At 57.6% G+C, this 18,719-nt stretch overlaps 1 protein-coding gene across 1 annotated transcript; it reads left to right on the top strand.

Moving 5' to 3' along the window:
* The first annotated feature begins 457 nt into the window (after positions 1-457).
* Positions 458-17,810, top strand: OGDHL (oxoglutarate dehydrogenase L). The gene is made up of 18 exons (XM_070364481.1): positions 458-768; positions 1,468-1,614; positions 3,328-3,418; positions 5,957-6,136; positions 6,285-6,413; positions 7,290-7,469; positions 7,730-7,882; positions 8,600-8,702; positions 8,830-8,958; positions 9,995-10,145; positions 11,710-11,837; positions 12,718-12,896; positions 14,252-14,323; positions 14,443-14,568; positions 14,676-14,748; positions 15,976-16,139; positions 16,324-16,478; positions 17,117-17,810. Exons 1-18 carry the CDS (start codon positions 647-649, stop codon positions 17,238-17,240), a joined length of 2,406 nt encoding a protein of 801 aa, XP_070220582.1. The 5' UTR covers positions 458-646; the 3' UTR covers positions 17,241-17,810.
* The last annotated feature ends 909 nt before the right edge of the window (positions 17,811-18,719 follow it).

Raw genomic sequence — 18,719 nt, 5'->3', positions numbered from 1 at the left:
TGCGGTGCCCCTGGGTCTCGGGTCTCAGCCATCAGCCTGAGAGGCTTTCTTCTGACCCTCGCCCATCTATGCGTCGGGTCCCTGCAAGGGAGGGCTCTCCATCCTCCCCAGCTGGTGCACGCACTCAGCAAGTTTGAGACACCTGTCCAGGCCCATCCTTGTGACGGCAAGCTCGGTTCTGACTCTCACGCCCTGTGTGCTGTGGACAGAGGGCCCTTGACCTTTAGGCTGGACATGGTGGGAGGGTGCTGGGGCACTGTTAGGAGGTCTAGGGATGCAGCTAGGCTCACCTGCGCCTCACCTCCCTTTCTCCTGTCTGCCGCCCTGACTCTGCCCCACCGGCCTCCCAGCCTTCTACGACCTGCAGGAGGCTGACCTGGATAAGGAGTTCCAGCTGCCCACAACCACTTTTATTGGAGGCTCCGAAAACACCCTTTCTCTGCGGGAGATCATAAGGCGCCTGGAGGTGAGCACGGGCAGGCGTGTCGGGCACACCTGATGAAGCTCTCCAGCGTGCCTTAGAGGGAGGGAGGGCACTGCCTTTCCTGTTCCAGACCCCGAGGCTGTCCGTCGTCTTCCTGGCTCCTCGTGGAGTGCTCCCCTGTCCCCACAGAGCACGTACTGCCAGCACATTGGTCTGGAGTTCATGTTCATCAACGATGTTGAGCAGTGCCAGTGGATCCGGCAGAAGTTCGAGAGCCCGGGCGTGATGCAGTTCTCCAGCGAGGAGAAGCGGACCCTGCTGGCCCGGCTAGTGCGCTCCATGAGGTCGGGCCCCCAGCACCTCCCTGGAAGCCCCAGTGGCTGGGGGGCCTGCTCCAGCGCTGTCTGAGACATCCCAAGCCCTAGCTGATGAGGAGGTACCTGGCAAGTGAAGGCAGGACTGGGTGGGGCTCCAGGAGATCATGACACTGAACGAGGATGGAAGTGACATAAGGATGTCCCTGCGTGGAGTGAGTGTAGCAGGGGCTTCCTGCAGGTAGGGCAGAGCTGGACTTCTGTGAAGCTGGGTCTGCCTAGGACCGTGGGGCCCTGGAGGAGCCCCTGACCCAGCTGCTGGGAATAAAGTGGCTCCCTGAGAAGTGACGTGTGGGCTGGAATTTGAATTGAGCCATGAGGAGGTCTTTGGAACATGATGAGAGGGCTCCAGGGCACCTGTGTGCTGGAGGGCAGCGAGCCGAGAAGAGTGGAATGGCTAGTGGCAGTAGTTTGACTGGCAGGGGAAGAGAAGGTGGTTACCGGGAATGGGTGCAGCCAGAGGCCTCTGGTTAAGCTGGGAGGAGCCTCAGCCTCCCCCAGACCTATGCTCCTTGCTGGTGGGGCATCATGGTGTCTGTGCCAGGCCCTGGACTGTGCAGAGAGATGTGACTTCGTAGCTTCCTCTGTCCTGGCACCCTACTCCAAGCCCTCAGGAATAGCCCCCACAAGCCCCTGCCTCACCACCCCTTTCTTCCCCTCCCCAAGCAGGTTTGAAGACTTCCTGGCCAGGAAGTGGTCTTCAGAGAAGCGGTTTGGCCTGGAGGGCTGTGAGGTCATGATCCCGGCCCTGAAGACTATCATCGACAAATCCAGTGAGATGGGGATCGAGAACGTCATCCTGGGGATGCCCCACAGGTGGGTCCTCCCTGCCTCAGCCTTGTGCTTCTGAGATAGATGTGAGGCTTTGAAAGTCAGAGTAGGGGTGGTGTTGGGACCTGGGGGTAGAGGCAAAGGGGTCTGGAAAGTTCTGAGTCCCTGGGCCCTGGCTTGCTCATCACAGGAAGAGCTGAGCGTGTGGCCAAAGCCTCTGGAACCGGGTTCTCTTGGGCTCAGTTTCTCTCTCACCACACTGCCGCCATCCCCAGCAATACTGAGATGACAGAAGGGGCTATGTCATGCTACTTGAGGTTCCTGTGGAGTGGCACAGCCCAGGAAAGTGAGGGCAGAGCCTGGACACGTGGGCCTGGGTTGGCCTCACCTGGTGGGAGGTCTCTGAGGTCAGCTGATGCCTCTTTCCCTGGCTGCTAGCTGACCACTCATTTCCCTGGGACCGTGATAAAGACTTGGAAGGTTGGCCTGGCCACTGGGCAGTTACCTCTGAGCTGGAGCCTGTGGGATAATGAGGAATGCAGCCAAGGTGGCCAGGGGTCCTGCTGAATGGGCAGGGACAGGACATGCTGTCTGTCTGAGGGGCAAAGCCTCGGTATTTCCCATGCCCATTTCCAGCCGCTCACAGGGGGCCAGTACCCTACTGCTTCAGCACTGGGGCATCACGATGAAGTGTGAGGAGGGTCCCCATCCGTGGGCTGGCCTGCCAGGAGTCCAGGCTTTGTCTCACAGGCTCTGTGCCCTGGAGGGAGCAGAGAGGACCCCGTGGTTTCAGGATGGCATGGCTTCAGTAGAACTGTGGGGGGTGGGGAGAGAATGGTGCTGGGTCGTCGGGCAGCTCTGAGGCTTTGTGATGGCGCTGCACGGGCTCCTGGCCTGAGGAGGCTTCTCGGAGCGGAGGACTGCCCTTGGCCAAGCCTCCATGGTTGAGAAAGGGCCTCTGAGACTTGAGGGCTTTCCCCAAAGGGGCTGAGGGGTGTTCATCTGGTTCCTGTGTCCACACAGCCCTCCCTCCACAGAACAAGAGAGAAGCCCACCGGAAGAGGGCTGCCCTTCTGTCACAGGGCCCTGTGGGGCTGGAGGTCACACCAGAGTATGTGCAGACCTAGGGCTGGCGTCTGCTGTTGGGCTGTGGGAAGCGAGTTCTGAGTCATGCCTTGTGCCTGCCTCAGGCTGGTGTCCACCCTTGATTATATTGCCCCATGGTGGGAAGTTCAGGCTGGACTGGAGAATCCCTGGACCTAGCTGCTTCCCCACAGCCCCCCTGGACGCCCCCTCCCACCCACCAGACCTAAGCTCATCTGGACAGGTCCTCTGGTGACTCCTAAGGGCAGAAATGTCACCTCTTCTGTATATTGCTCCAAGATGCTGCTAGGCTGGGCTGGGGAGCCGTGTGGGAGCGGTTGCGTTGCGTTAGCAGGTTGGGGTCAAGATTCTGGGTTGGGCTCAGCTTTGGGGTCAGGGAGGGGGTGAGTGGACACTCGGCCATGAGGCTGGGTGGCTCCCTGCTCGTGAAGGCCTCCTGAGTCTGAGGGGTGTGGGTGTCTGCTGGCCAGGGACAGCTGGCCAGCCAGAGCTGCTCACCTGCCTTGCAGATTGAGACAGGGTCAGAGGACTGGGGTCCCAGTGCCCACGCTGTTCCTGCTGGGTCCTAGGTGGGCAGGGAGCATGGTTATGCTGGGGTGTATGGAGGGAGGTGGCCTCTGTGCCAGGTGAGAGCCCTATCCCCTCTGGCCCCAGAGGCAGGCTGAATGTGCTGGCCAATGTTATTCGCAAGGACCTGGAGCAGATCTTCTGCCAGTTTGATCCCAAGCTGGAGGCGGCGGACGAGGTGGGTGCCAAGTGTGGGCGCCAGAGCCCCTGGAGAGCTGGGTATTTGGGAGATGGGCAGCCATGCAGAAGAGTGGGAGAAGGGCCGGGGGGTCAGTGTGAGGCTCCTCAGGTGCTTTGGAGCCAAGTGCTCTGATCTCGGGTAACTAGGAGAATCCTGGATGATCTGGGCCAACCTACTCTCCCCAGCCAGGGAAACTGAGGCCCAGAGAGGTGCAGGGGAGTGCCTGAAGTTACTCAGTTCAGCCCCTGTGGCTGTGTCTCTGTGCCCAGAGTCCTGCCTGCCTGCCTCTAAGGACTCCTCACTCACTTGTTTGCCCAGCACAGTGTTGGGAGGTCAGGACAGTTTCCTGTGCCCACTGATGAGCAGAGGGCACAGCTTTCCACCCTCACCCACTTCCTGGTATGTTTTCGTGTCATGTAGGCCGCGTATCCCATGATTTTGTGCGTGCTGGGCCCTCAGCCACGTTGCCATCTTCTCTTCCTCTCGCTGTCTCTTTCACGTCCTGCCCGTCACCCCGTCTGATGGCTCTCCTGGTCCTCCAGGCAGGACAGCTGTCTGTGCCTCCTCTGTGCTCCCTTTGCCTGAAGAACCATGTCTGCTCTGGCCTTTTCCGGGGGTGTGGGTGGGTGGGTGGGTGGGTGTGTGTGTGTGTGTGTGGGTGGGTGTGTGTGTGTGTGTATGTCTATCTGTCTGTTTTCCCATCCAGGCTGGTAGCAAGGTGAGGGCAGGGACCTTACCCCGAAGCCTCAGCACCCAGCACTGGAGGATGCTTTGTTAAAATGAGCCACGTTAAATGACTGCTCTAGAGCCATCCGGCACGTTAGACCAGAGCAGGACTAGAATCCACATCTGCTGGCTCCCAACTCGCGACCTTCCCACCATCCATCCAGCACGTTAGACCAGAGCAGGACCAGAATCCACGTCTGCTGGCTCCCAACTCGCGACCTTCCCACCATCCATCCAGCATGTTAGACCAGAGCGGGACTAGAATCCACATCTGCTGGCTCCCAACTCGCGCTCTTCCCACCACCGTGTTCACTTTGCTCAGGCACCTTTGTTCTCTGAGTCTCACTTTGCTTTCCTGTAAAATGGGGATAAAAATTCCTGGTCCCAGAATAGGTTGTGAGCAATTACAGATGACGTGAGTGAACTGTAAAACCTGGCCAAAGAGCTCTTTAAACAAATTTACTTTTTTCTTAATTGAAAAAACAATGTGAGCATCATTTGAAGAAAAGATTTCATAGTGAGAGCAAGTTTCCCTTCTGAGGCTGCTTTCCTGCTCCCTGGAGGCTGTGCTGTGGTCAGTTTTCATGTTAAGGTGGAACATTCCAGAAATGTGCCACGCAATGCAAACGCATATAGGCGTCCAGCACAGCTTTATTTGTAAGAGGCCGGGGAGCAGCTCGAGATGCCGCTGGGCACCTTGCTGTTTTCCCTTAATGAGCCGCCACAACATGCCAAACTCCCCGGGCTTATAATGCCCCTCTGGTTTCCACTGTCTCTTGTTGATGAGCATTAGGTGGTGGAATGAGTGTTTTTGCACACATGTGTGTGCATTTCTAGATAGTGTCTGAGAAATGTCGTGGCTGAAGCTGAGGAGGCAGGACTGAATTGCCCTCCAAACAGCTTGCAGACAGCGGCGAGTCTGCCTGCTGCGAGTCCCAGGCCACACCCCCCTTCCCTTACTCCATCCACCCTTTCCATCTTTGCCAATGTGATAGGTCCAGAAGTGACTGCATTTGAACATATTTCTCTGCTATGAATGTGAGTGTCTTCTCACATGTTTTAAACCATGTATGCCTTTTCCTGTAAATTCCTTTTCCTGGCTTGTGCTTATTTTTCCCTGGGGTCTTGGTGAAAAGTGCTTTACGTATTGAAGGAGTTTGCCCTTTGCTTGCATTTGTGTGATAAATATTTTCCCAGCTTGATTTTCTTGCCCCCTAATACTGTGCGTGGATCTTCTTCCCCCTTGACAAATATATTAGATTTTGGCCGTCTTATCCTTTGTGGCTTCTGAGGTTTGTATGTTGTTTGGAAAGACTCCTCGCTCTAAGATCATAAAGTATGTCATGTTTCCCTGCTACTGTGCTTTTGTCTGTTGTGTGAACATTCTTGCTTACTTTGGTGAAAGGACTTTAGTAGGGGTCCTGCTCCAGTGTTTTCCCAGAGGCCTGGCCCATGGTCTTAACTCCAGTTAAGAGCTGACCTTCGTTTCTTGGCCTTCACTGTCGCTGGCCCCGTCCTAAGGCTGCCTTACCCGTCCCCAACTCTGCCATCATTCACGCGGAGAGTGTGGTTGCTGATAATGAGCAGGGGCTCTGATGAGGGATCACGACCCAGGGAACCTGCCGGCCGTTCTTAGAGCAGCTAGAGGACAAGCAGGGCGTGTGCCAGGGTTGGGGGAGGAATGCAGGGGTGAGTCAGGGACAGCACGACTTTCCCAGGGAGCAGACTCCAGGGGATGTCCCAGCCCCACTGTGGACTTGCATGTCTGGGATGGTGGGGACCTTCATCACAGGCCACCTCAACCTTCAGGGTTCCGGAGATGTCAAATATCACCTCGGCATGTACCACGAGCGGATCAATCGCGTCACGAACAGGAATATCACTCTGTCGCTCGTGGCCAACCCCTCCCACCTGGAAGCTGTGGACCCCGTGGTGCAGGGGAAGACGAAGGCGGAGCAGTTCTACCGCGGGGACGCCCAGGGCAAGAAGGTGAGCTCCTGGGCCCCGAGGACCTGGGTTCTGTGGGCCGGGCTCCTGAGGGGTGAGCTCCGAGGGGTAGACTCCAAGGTTCAGGGTTGGGGCTGGGCGGCACAGGCTGGAGCATGGGGGCCCTCCTGACTGATACCCTGTCCTGCAGGTCATGTCCATCCTGGTCCACGGGGACGCCGCCTTTGCTGGCCAGGGCGTGGTCTATGAGACCTTCCACCTGAGCGATCTGCCCTCTTACACCACCAACGGTACCGTGCATGTTGTCGTCAACAACCAGGTGAGGGCCAGGGCTGCGTGCCGGCCTCAGCAGCGGTATCTGTTCCTGGTCCAGGCAGCACTCTGAGGAGAAGACAGGGACAGTCCTGCTTCTAAGCCCACTGCTCTGCCACTTAGCAGAGCGTGCCTTCAGTGAGGTGCCTGACCTCTCAGCCTTGCTTTCCTGGTCTGTGGAATGGGAGGAGTGTACATCTGTGTGTGTGTCTCTGTGTGTATCTATCTCTCTGTCCTTCTCTCCCCCATCCCCATGTATGTGTGCACACACACACATATATATGATAAAGCTGTAGGGATAGAGGAAGACGGGTACAACCATCACCTACCCCAGAGGCTGCACATATAAAATTAGATGCTGCCTTTAGCTCCATGTGACCCAGTCTTAGAACACGGCTCTCACAGCTTTTGCTTTTAAGGCAGCTGTGGTTAATGACAGCTCTTCTTCTGAACCTGTAAAGCCCTGGGTTAATGACTTTATTTGCATAGTCATTTAAGTCATTTAATCTTCACAGTATAACCCTGTGAGGTAGGAATTTAATGAGCCCTTTTAATCAATGAGGAGACCGAGGCTTTGGGAGTTTAAGTGCCTGGCCCAAGGTTGTATAGTTAGTAATTGGTGAGACTGGGTTCTATCCCAACTTGGGCTCCCTGCTCCCACTATATACAAACGATTGCAGGAGAAAGAGCGGGTGTGATTCACCTGGTGGTGCTGCTGTCCCCGTGATTTCAAGGTCACCCACTGTTACCTGGTCATGTCCCCATCACCTCCTGGCCATGCCTGATGGACCTCAAGGCAAAGGCACCCCTTCCCCAGCTGCCAGACCCCCGGCCTTCTAGGCAGCTGTAGCTGTCCAGCTCTCAGTGCCTCCTGCTTCTGCAGATTGGCTTCACCACGGACCCCCGGATGGCCCGCTCCTCCCCGTACCCCACCGACGTGGCCCGCGTGGTCAATGCACCCATCTTCCATGTGAACGCAGACGACCCAGAGGCTGTGATATATGTGTGCAGCGTGGCAGCCGAGTGGAGGAACACCTTCAATAAAGACGTCGTGGTAGACCTGGTGGGTGAGGGGGGCCCCGGCTGGGTGGGCTCAGCTGTCCCTGCTGTGCCAAGCTCGCCAGGGCTGCAGCATCTTCAGCAGTCAGGGCTGGGCAGCAGGTTGGGTGCCACTGGGTGCAGTCTCTGCAGAGGCCTGGGGGCGAGCATTTGGTGGCGGGTGACCATGAGAGCTGCTGAGGTTTGAAGGGTGTGGCCGGCCAGGTGTGCCCCAGTGGCAGTGACTGTGTCAGCCACGCTGCCTGGGCACCCTCTGCCCCGCAGGTCTGTTACCGCCGGCGTGGCCACAACGAGATGGACGAGCCCATGTTCACGCAGCCTCTCATGTACAAGCAGATCCACAGACAGGTGCCCGTGCTGAAGAAGTACGCGGACAAGCTCATCGCTGAGGGCACAGTCACCCTGCAGGAGTTTGAGGTGGGCCCGTCAGCACCGTGCTGGAGCCGAGACTCGGAGGGGCTGCTGATGTTACCAGCCCAGGGCTGGGGGCTGGCGATAGCCCCAGTTATCCAGGGGGACAGAGGACCAAAGACACTTGGTGGGATTCAGTCAGTGTGGCGATGCATGGAAGCCCACCCAAGGCAGGAGTCCAGGAAGGCTTCCTGTGGGAGGCGGCCCTGAGCCGGGTTGTCCCCAGTGTTCTCTGTGGATATGCTGGCCCTCCCTCTTTCAGGCGCTCCGAGAGCAAAGACCGTGAGTCTTTCCTGGGCTCCCACAAGTCCTTGCTGACTGCGATCCCATGGACTCTTTCCAGGATCCCCTGAACTCTGGGACTTTAAACTCTGGCCATAAGGTCCCTCTTGAGCTTCCTGGTAGCTCAGTTGGTAAAGGATCTGCCTGCAATGCAGGAGACCCGGGTTCGATTCCTGGGTTGGGAAGATCCCCTGGAGAAGGGAATGGCAACCCACTCCAGTATTCTTGCCTGGAGAATCCCATGAACAGAGGAATCTGGCGGACTACTGTCCATGGGGTCGCAAGAGTCGGACATGACTTATTGACTAAATCAAATCAATCAAGGTCCCTCTGGGTTAGGGGAAGACCATTCCTCTAGAACATGGTCAGAAGGACCAGTCACTCAGCCTGTGACTGCCCAGGGCATCATTGCCTCAATCCAGGCCTTCACTCTTATTTCAGGAAGAAATCGCCAAATATGATCGGATCTGTGAGGAGGCGTATGGCAAGTCCAAGGATAAAAAAATCCTGCATATAAAGCACTGGCTTGACTCTCCCTGGCCTGGTGAGTGAGCGGCGTGTGGCTGAGAGCCCCCTGGGGCTGTGGGAGAGGCAGGCCTAGGGAGATGGGCTGGTCAGGGGAACTGAGGCCCCCCTGCCTCCCAAAAGTCACAGAGTCTCTGCCCTCTCAGGCTTCTTCAACATGGATGGGGAGCCCAAGAGCATGACGTGCCCAGCCACAGGTGTTCCTGAGGACACGCTGACCCACATTGGTGAAGTGGCCAGCTCTGTGCCCCTGGAGGACTTTAAGATCCACGTGGGTGAGGTTTCTGTCTGGCATGGGCCACTGTCTCAGACATCAGGCCCCAAGGAAGTGGTGTCAGGAGTCAGGGAGGCCCAGCCTCATCCCTGCTTGGCTGTGGGCAGACCAGCTGAGCTCTCTGTGCTTCCCTCATGCCCTTGAGGGATCTGTGATAATAACCCTTCAGGTGAACAGATGTGGGTGCCACGCTCCCCAGTGAGTGCTGCTCACAGGCCTCCACGGACACCTTGGGCTTCCCCAGTGCCTTTGTTAGGGGTACCCCTTGGTCAGACAGGAGGAGAGTAGGGGAAAAAAAGGCTTCCGATGGAGGGGGCAGTTGGGTCTAGAATTCCGGGGGGCAAGTGTGCCAAACTGGACAGATGATAGAGGGTGACCCTGGTCTAGTAGCTGGCCACTGGCTGTGCTTCTTGGCTGTAGCTGTTGTGGCCTCCACTCAGGCAGCCTGAAGAGCCCCTGTGGTGGTAGTGGGGCCCCCGTGCACCCTCTGAGCAGGCTGTGGGTGTTCCAAGAGGATTCCACCACTTCTGGGGCAAGCCCAGGTGTCCTGGGGCACCAGCTCTGTGTGCAGTCACGGCAGGTCTGTGTGGGTGTGGGGCCAACGGCAGGCCAGTCTGGGCCAGGAGCCTGGGCTCAGATCCAAGCACCTTCTGTATGAGGGAGAGTGAGTGACTTTCCTCTCCTGAGCCTGTCTTCTCATCTGAAAGGCAGTGAAAGTCAGTACCTGCGTTTCATTGGAGAAATGTGCCCTGCTCAGCGTGTGTGGCACGCGCGCGTGGCTGACGCTCACCTAGTGGCACCTCCTCCTTCCCGCGGGGACAGAGGCAGTGGGGGCATACGCGCGGGCCAGCCTAGTGCATTGGCTGGGGTGGTGGGGCTGGAGGAGGGTCCCCTGCGCCCTGCCAGGCCCCTGGCTTGTGTGTGGGGGGGTACACAATGAATATGCACACACCTGGTGCGGGGCCTGGGGACCATAGCTGTCCCAGGCGAGGTGGCCAAGCTCCTGCGCCCCTCAGGCTGGCCCTTCCCTCCCCCAGGCCTCTCTCGAATCCTGCGGGGCCGTGCAGACATGACCAGGAAGAGGACGGTGGACTGGGCGCTGGCAGAGTACATGGCCTTCGGCTCCCTGCTCAAGGAGGGCATCCACGTGCGGCTCAGTGGGCAGGACGTGGAGAGGGGCACGTTCAGGTGAGGCTAGGGGGCGGAGGAGCCCAAGCCCCGTGGGCATTAGCCTTGCCGCTGGGGAGAGCTGAGAGTTCGGCTGTGCTGGGGGTCTCTCAGTTGGCCCAGGGACTTTGGATGATCATTTCAATGAGGGCTAAGAGGAAAGCTTCTTAGAACTGATTTTTTTTTTTTTTTTCAATCCCTGGCTGAGTGTTATGGTCTGGAGGAAAAACAGAAACCACCGGCCACCGTGCAGGAAAGACCCACTTTTGTTTTCCCGACACCCACTGGCAGGACAGCTGCCTCCACACGGCTCCAGTAACTTGTGGCAAATCAAGGACAGGTCCAGGGCCACTGGAAATTGGCACACATTGATCTATACATACTCCGTTAAATTCACTGGTGTCCTAATCACTGTTTCCTCATCAGCCTCCCAGGCTTGAAGGCTGGATACGTTTCAGGAATGACAGGTTAATAACTTGGCAATTCGAGTGATTGTTAACTCCAGTGTCCACAGATTGATTTGCTCATTGTGTGTTTTGCTGAACTTCCTCAAAGGATTTTCCTTGTCGGACCAGGTGCTACAATGAGCTGCATCCGTGCCTCACTGAGGAGACGCACATGGTATTTCTAGGCTCTGCCCTCATGCTCCACCATTCAAAACTAAGGAAGGAAAATTTCAGAGTCAGAAGGGATTAAAACAGTTGACTGGCTGTTTGAGCCCTTTGAATAGATCTGGAACACCTATGGTTCAGCAAATGGAGAACAGCTCAAAGAAATACTTATCAGATAGCCAGGCCATCTGAAAGCTCCTGGCCTCCTCTCTGCCCCATGGGGCCAGCATGCAGAGCTGACTGCTCTGCGTAAGCTCTTGGTTGATGTCAAGTCTTCTGGTCATCAATGGTCCTCAAGATCTTTTGTTTCCCTTTGAACTACTGTCAAGCCCACTCCCCACTGCCGTCTTTCTTGTTTGCAGTTTAGAGTTCAGATGAGGACTTTACACTTGTTGGCTGTCCCCATCACATTCCCTCTGTTTGGGACCCCGGATGTTTGGGATCTCAACTCAGTCTCTGCCATGTTAGTGAGTCCTGGAGATGTGGCTTCCAGAATTCAGTAGACTGTCTGTGCCTCCCTTGTCCCTCATCACCGCTGGCCCTGTTCAGCCAGGGCTCAGGGGGCCGCTCCCCTGCACCCTGCGTTGCACGTCAGTCCTCGTGAGGCTTGGCGTTCAGCCAGGGGCCCCTCCTTATGTGCTGCAGTTCCTGTGATCCTGGGAGCTAGCAGGGTGGGCAGGGGGACAATGCCCCTGGAGTATGGCTTCCTAGGGCCTCAGGTTCTTTCTACCCAGGGCCTGGGAGGTTGGCATGGCTAGTCTCATGGGACCCTCCTTATGTAGGAAGCTGAGACTCTTCTGTCTGTGCTCCAAGACCCTCGCGGCGTGTGTGAGGCGGGTGCTGCTGGGATGGGAGGCTGCCCAGAGGAGGGGCCGGATGGCCCTGGCTCTCCTCGGCGGCCGCCAGCCGGTGGGGCGCTGCAGGTGTCTTGGCCAGTCCGCCGCCTCCCACCGTTTCCTGGTCTGTCTTTCCAGCCACCGGCACCACGTTCTCCACGATCAGGACGTCGACCGGAGGACGTGTGTCCCGATGAACCACCTGTGGCCTGACCAGGCCCCCTACACCGTGTGCAACAGCTCCCTCTCGGAGTACGGAGTCCTGGGTGGGTCAGAACTGCCTGCAGCTCAGAGAGGGTCTGGCCCCTCAGGGCATCTTGTCTTTGTTGTTTTGACCACGGTCTGGAGCTGGGAGGGGCTGAAGGAGCTTGGAGGCCCCCGGGTGGACCTGGCTCATGGGACAGCCCTGAGGGACAGTGGTTGGGCGGCCTCCACCTGAGGCTACATCAGAGATGTGGTCCTGTCCCATCTGGCCCTCAGAGGGCCAATTGAGGGTCAGTCTTGCCTGGATGGGGACTCTGGATACCAGAGCCTGTCCCTGGGTAGCATCAGTGGGCCCAGACAAAAACCCCATTGAATCCACTAGGGGCCACTGCTGCTGGCTGGCCCTGAGCCTCCTGGCCTGGCCGCCTCCACATTCCTCACCTGCCTCGTCTTCTGTGCCACCTCACCCAGGGGCCCTGTCCTCAGGCTAGGCTCTTCCTAGGCTCTGGCTCCCCAGACTATATCCTCAACTCTCCCTTGGCTCAGCCTTTAGCTGCCCTGCTTCCTCTGAACCTGCCTCCTCCCGGAAGCAGGAACCCCTGATACTGGCCACCCCTTCTGGGGAGCAGCCTCTGGGGCTGGCCCTGCACCCCTGCTCATTTTGCAGGGACTCCTTGGCAGGTGGCCCCTGCGGCCTCTGCGGGGTATCTTTGGACTTGGCTCCTGGTCTAGCTAAGGCTGAAGCCAGCTGTATGTGAGGTCAGGGCTGAGGTTGGCATCTCTGGGCCTGTGGTCAGCTGCCCCATGGAGTCCCCGGACCTTCCGGCCTCCAGGGAAGGATGGGCAGGGCAGGCACGGTGGGTGAGGATGGGCTGGGCTGGCCGGAGCCCCAGCCCTTGGTGAGAGCGTGCGGCAGGCTCTACCGCTGTGTCTTCTGTTTAGGTTTCGAGCTGGGCTACGCCATGGCCAGCCCCAATGCCTTGGTCCTCTGGGAGGCTCAGTTTGGTGACTTCCACAACACGGCCCAGTGCATCATCGACCAGTTCATCAGCACGGGTCAGGCCAAGTGGGTGCGACACAATGGCATCGTGCTGCTGCTGCCCCATGGCATGGAGGGCATGGTGAGGGCCGCTGCAGGGGGGCGTGGCTGGCCTGGAAGAGGGTGGCTGGACCCTTGGCCACTTGCAGAGTTGAGGGGTCGTGTGCCTTCCAGCCCCTGGGAACCACAGGGCGCAGGGTGGGGCCTCCGTGGGTCTGTGTCAGCACCGCTGAGGATGACACTATTGCTCTCGGTCAGAGACGGAACGGACGTGTCCGCGTGCCTGCTGTGTGCCAGCTCTCTTTAAAACCTCTGTGTAGCAACTCCTCCAATCCTTACAACAGCCTAAAGAGGCAGATCCTGTTCCCACTTGCCAGATAAGGAAGCTGAGACACAGAGAGGTAGAATAGCCTGCCTGAGGTCACACGGCTAGCCGCTGAGATTTGAACCTCTGTTGTTGGGGGGCCATATGTGGGGGAGAAGGAGGATATGCAGGTCATCAGGGGAGGGGAAGGAGGCGCATCGTGAGGTCCCACCCTGGTGGCTGTGTGGCCTGACCAGGTAGAGCATGGCCGGGGCTTGGTCACTGCCTGGCTGGACTGGATGTCCTGCTCAGCTTGGACTGGTCACACGTTCAGGGGTTGATCAGCACTGCTCAGAGCTAGGTCTCATGGTGCTGGGCAGTTCCCATGCCATGTATTATCCTGTGGCATCCTCACCAGATTGGTTCTGTTCCCGTTTCACATGCGAGGAGAGAAGTCCTGTGACTGCCCAAGGTCCCCCAGTTGTAGAGGTAGCTGGCTTCTCACCTGGAGCCAGGCTGGATGAGGAGCCGAGCTGGCCTGGCTGGTACCTGTGGCTGTGGGTCCGCGGGGCTTTGCCCCTAAGCAAGGGGCAGCCACCCCTGTCCCATGGGGAGCCAGCTTGGAGGACAGTGGGGTGTCCTGCTGTCTTATGGAGCGGAGCAGCCGCGTGGGTGAGGGGAGGAGGAGGAGGCAGACCTGGGTGTGCAGTGCCCCTTTCTGACTGAGTAACCTTGAGGTTGCTTCTTAAAGTCTTCGCCCTTCACCTTCATCTACGTCACAGAGCTGCTTTCAGGGCAGAGAATGATGTGTGTGAGGCCTGTAGAACCATGTCCGGCACAGAGGGAGCACTCAGCAAATGGTCACTGCTGCAAGGCAGAACGTTCTAGAGAAAGAGCGTCTTGGCCTTTTCACTCTTCCTTCTGCCCTGTGTGCTCACACGGTTTGGCTCTGGCTGGACCCTCCTTCCTGCTCTTCCCACATTCCTTGCTTTTTCTATGGTTCAGATTCTGGAGTTAGGCATCTCCTCCAGAAGCGCTCTAGACCCTGCCCTGAGCCCCAGGTCCCCGTATCTTGTGACAGACCCCAATCCCCCTGAACTCTGGCCAGCCTGGCCATCTGGCATTTGTTCCAGGGCCCAGAGCACTCTTCAGCCAGGCCTGAGAGGTTCCTGCAGATGAGCAACGACGACTCAGATGCCTACCCTGTGAGTACTGCCCGCTCCCCGCCCCTCCCCAGGACAGGGCCACACGCTGCTACTCCTGGCAAGGCCAGGATATGGGTACCACAGGCAGGTCCCCTCCCAGCTGCACCCTGTCCCTCCAGGCATTCACCCAGGACTTTGAGGTGAGACAGCTCTACGACTGCAACTGGATCGTGGTTAACTGCTCCACACCGGCCAGTTACTTCCACGTGCTGCGCCGGCAGATCCTGCTGCCCTTCCGCAAGCCGGTGAGCCACCCACCCTGGTCATCGCTGGGATAACGCAGGGGTCAAGGGCAGGGTGCCCTGGCTGAGTGGGGGCAGGCCGGCAGCCAGCCACCGTGTTTCCCTTCCAGCTGATCATCTTCACACCCAAATCTCTGCTGAGGCACCCAGAGGCCAAGTCCAGCTTTGACCAGATGGTATCCGGTATGTGCCTGGGCAGGTTGGGGAGGTGGCTGATGGGGGCCCATGGGGCAGCCTCTGTTTCTGTGGCTCTGTTGGCCCTGTAACTTCTGACACAGTCCCTGCCAGCAGCTGGATTGGGAGGTTGGTGCAGCGGCCAGATGTCTGGGCCTGCCTAGGTCACTTGGGCTGAGAACCAGGCTCAGGAGCGTGCACTAGCTCCCTGTGGCTGCTCAGGAGGGCCGGCCTGGCTGCGCTGGAAGAGCTCAGAGGCTGGAGGTCTGCTGCAGCTCTGCCTGGTTCATGGGATGCTGAGTGTCAGTCATTCATCCATCATTCATGAGCCCAATAGGCATCACTCATGAGTCCAACAGGCATCACTGGCCCTGGGCACCTGGCACCCCCTCCAAGAGCTCTCAGCCCTGGTGTTGGAACTGAGATGTGACCCAATAGAGGATGAAGGGGGCAAATTTAGGGCCTTGAAGCTGGTCACAGCAGAGCTGTCTGGGAAAACGGTCCTGGGCTGTAGGGGAGGGGCGGGAGCTGGTCCGGGGACCTCAGTGGCGTGGGCAGGCGCTTGTTCTCACTTGCGCGTGTGAAGGCATCTCCTCAGATGTGGCCAGTGGCTGAGCCAGCAGTGCAGAGCCCTGGCGTTGGGCTGGACCGTGTGGGCTGAACACTCAGTGCTGGTGAACCCTCTGCCTCAGGGTCCTCACCTGGGATGCAGTGACCTCACAATAGCTTCCCTGCCACCTGGCATGAGATCAGGAAGGAAAAACCTGTGGGACTCTGCTGGGAGCTGGGCTCTGGGGCTGAGGGAGGAAGAACCATGCCAGGGTTTACTTTCCAGTTTGATGACTGGGGGAATTGAGTGTGTGCGGGAGGTGGGCATGACTGGCTGGAGAGCAGGTCTGGGACAGACAACACTTCTGTAGATGGGAATGTGATGTCACCTTCTCTGTCCTCCCCAGGGGCTCTGCCCATCAGCCCCCATCACTTTAAACTTGGTGCTCCCAGGGCTTTGCCCGTGGCTGCAGCTGCTGTCTCCACTCCTGTCCCCCGGACGTCTCAGGGTGTCCACTGTCTCCTGTTCTGTTGTTTGGCTCAGGAGGTTCATGTTGCAGATCTAAATCTGGGGCTTGACTCGGTGGCCAAGGAGAGCCTGGAGGAGCCAGGAGTGTGGACTTGATTCCCAGGCTGCTCTGGCCCCTCTGGGGGCCGACACCCCATCCATGTCCTGCTGGTCCCCAGGAACCAGTTTCCAGCGGGTGATTCCTGAGGATGGGGCTGCGGCGCGGGCTCCTGGGCAGGTGCGGCGGCTCATCTTCTGCACGGGCAAGGTGTTCTATGACCTGGTGAAGGAGCGGAGCAGCCAGGGCCTGGACGAGCTCGTGGCCATCACACGCCTGGAGCAGGTGCGCCTGGGCCCCTCGGCTGCTCAGCATGGTGGGCAAGGCCCAATTGCCAGTACCCTGGCTCTGGGCAGCGTGCCAGGGCTGGAGCCAGTGAGGAGGGTGGTGGCTGCTCTCTGGGGGGCCTGTCTGTGGGCAGACCCCCCTTCCCCTGGCTATGACCTTCATTCTTCCTGCCCTGCCCCAGATCTCTCCGTTTCCTTTCGACCTGATCAAGCGAGAGGCAGAGAAGTACCCGGGCGTGGAGCTGGTGTGGTGTCAGGAGGAGCACAAGAACATGGGCTACTACGACTACATCAGCCCCCGCTTCATGACCGTCCTGGGCCGGGCGCGGCCCGTATGGTACAAGGCTGGGTGCAGGGGCTGTCCGCCACCCAGCCCTCGTGTCTGCCAGGGCCCCATCCTGGCCTGACCTGGGTGCAGGGGCTGCCCGCCACCCAGCCCTCGTGTCTGCCAGGGCCCCATCCTGGCCTGACCTGGGTGCAGGGGCTGCCCGCCACCCAGCCCTCGTGTCTGCCAGGGCCCCATCCTGGCCTGACCTGGGTGCAGGGGCTGCCCGCCACCCAGCCCTCGTGTCTGCCAGGGCCCCATCCTGGCCTGCCCTGCCCCATTTGCTTTGTGACCTGGCACTGGCCACTGCCCTTCTCCGGGCTGTATTGAAACCCAAGAAGTTGGGCCCCCTAGTCCCTGCTGGCTCTGTGACTGTCAGTGACAGAGAATCTTCCCCATTAGGGATCCTCTTCAATATGGCCGTATGGAGAGCAAACCTTTGTGTTTGTTCTGAGGCCAGAACTCAACTAGAGAACCTCCTGCATGTCTTAGATCTCCTACCTTTGATCTTAGGCCACTGACTTAGCCCCTTGGAGCCTCAGGCTCTTCATTCCTGCAGCTGGGTGACGATAAGCATAGACCCCATGCAGTCCTAGGGTAGCCGCGAAGCCAGCCCAGCCCTTCCCCTGAGCTTATCTCTCCTCCTCCAGGTATGTTGGCCGAGACCCAGCAGCTGCACCAGCCACGGGGAACAGGAACACTCATCTGGTGTCTCTGAAGAAGTTTCTGGATACTGCCTTCAATCTCCAGGCCTTTGAAGGCAAAACATTTTAGAGCCTGTCTGAGTCTTGCTGTGGGGTTTCCTGGGGACATGGGGGATGTGAGGGGTTGGCTGGCTGTGCTGTCCAGGAGAGAGACTGTCAGGAGCCCCAAGATAAAACCTGCCCATATGGTGATTGAGGCCAAAATGCAGGTACCACCAGCTTCAGTATTAAGCCATCTTGGGCTTTGCGTTTATTTCAGAATCTCTTAGGGCTGAGAAGCCAGAGGTGTCTGATAGATGGGCTGTAGCTGTGGACTGTTTCTCCAGCTGCCCTGGTCTCCAGGGTTTCATGTGGCTTGTCTGTCTGTGTCATTCACGTCTCTGCAGACAGCCAGCCAGCTACCGAGGAGCCCATGTCTTTGGTTTCTCTCCAGCCCGGCAGACTTGGCTGCTGCTCACCCTGTGCTTGTTCATCTGTAGATTGAACCACCGTTCTCTGTTGTGCTCTTAGAAATAGAGATTTTAGCAATGACAGCCGGGTGAAGCCAAACCATGGCAGGTGATTTATATGGGCTCTGTTTTATGGGGCTTGTCATAATGAGGTAGGTCAGCTTCTGTGTGAAATATGGTTATATTTACCGTGTACCAAAGTAGAAAACCAAATAACAGAGAAATTCAAAACTGCTTGAGAGAGACTTCCTGTTGTCACTTCTTGTTGTAAAGTTGGGGGTGGGGCAGATGGATTAGGGAGGGTAGAGGATGGGAAGAAAGGAAGACTAAGCACGAAGGGGCAGATGCACCCTCCTGTGGGCAGATTTTCCTCTGAGCATCGGCAACGTTTACAGGTCTGTTGGCATCTCCACTCTTTAGCCTTTTGTTGGTTTTGCATCCCTGCAAAGATGCCAAGGAAGAAGCAGCACAGGAAGGATGTTTTACTTTCTACAAATCATTTATCCACTTATCCCTTCTCAGAGCACTTCTGTCTAGGTGCTGGGATCCAGGCTGAAACAAGCACGTGTCTTGGAGCACAGCAGGAAAGACGTTATAGACAGTTCACAGTTGGCTCTCCATACCCATGGGTTCCACGTGGATCCAAGTATGGATCACAAATACTTGGGGAAAAAAATTCCAGAAAGTTCCTAAAAGCAAAATTGGGATTTGTCATGTGCCAGCTACTGTGTTACAGTGCATTTACATTGTATTTACAATGATTTCTTGGCATTTACACCTTACTGGGTATTGTAAGTAATCTAGAGATGATCTAAAGTATATGGGAGGATGTGTGTAAGTTACATGCAAACACTACACCATTTCATATGAAGGACTTGAGCATGTGTGAAGTTTGGTACCTTCAGGGAGGTCCTGGAACCAATCCCCCATGAATACTGATGGGCAACTGTAATTCCCTGAGTTATGGGTTATGTTGGAGGTAAGTGCAGAGGACTGTGGGAGTCAGGGAAGGCTCCCTGGAGGAGATGGTGTTGAAAGGAAATGTCCTCCAGGAAAGCTGGAAGAGAGGATCTTCTTATGGAGCAGGCCCAGAAATACTG

Source organism: Bos mutus, chromosome 28 (assembly GCF_027580195.1).
Source record: "Bos mutus isolate GX-2022 chromosome 28, NWIPB_WYAK_1.1, whole genome shotgun sequence".
Taxonomy (NCBI): domain Eukaryota; kingdom Metazoa; phylum Chordata; class Mammalia; order Artiodactyla; family Bovidae; genus Bos; species Bos mutus.
Note: the sequence above shows the minus strand (reverse complement) of the source record. Positions and strands in the feature narration are given on the sequence as shown.

Excerpts from the sequence above, each read along its gene's own strand:
- OGDHL (XM_070364481.1), top strand. The coding sequence starts at position 647 with ATGTTCATCAACGATGTTGAGCAGTGCCAGTGGATCCGGCAGAAGTTC. Across the intron at positions 7,883-8,599 it reads TCACCCTGCAGGAGTTTGAG|GAAGAAATCGCCAAATATGA; the intron begins GTGGGCCCGTCA and ends CTCTTATTTCAG. Across the intron at positions 12,897-14,251 it reads CCCATGGCATGGAGGGCATG|GGCCCAGAGCACTCTTCAGC; the intron begins GTGAGGGCCGCT and ends CATTTGTTCCAG.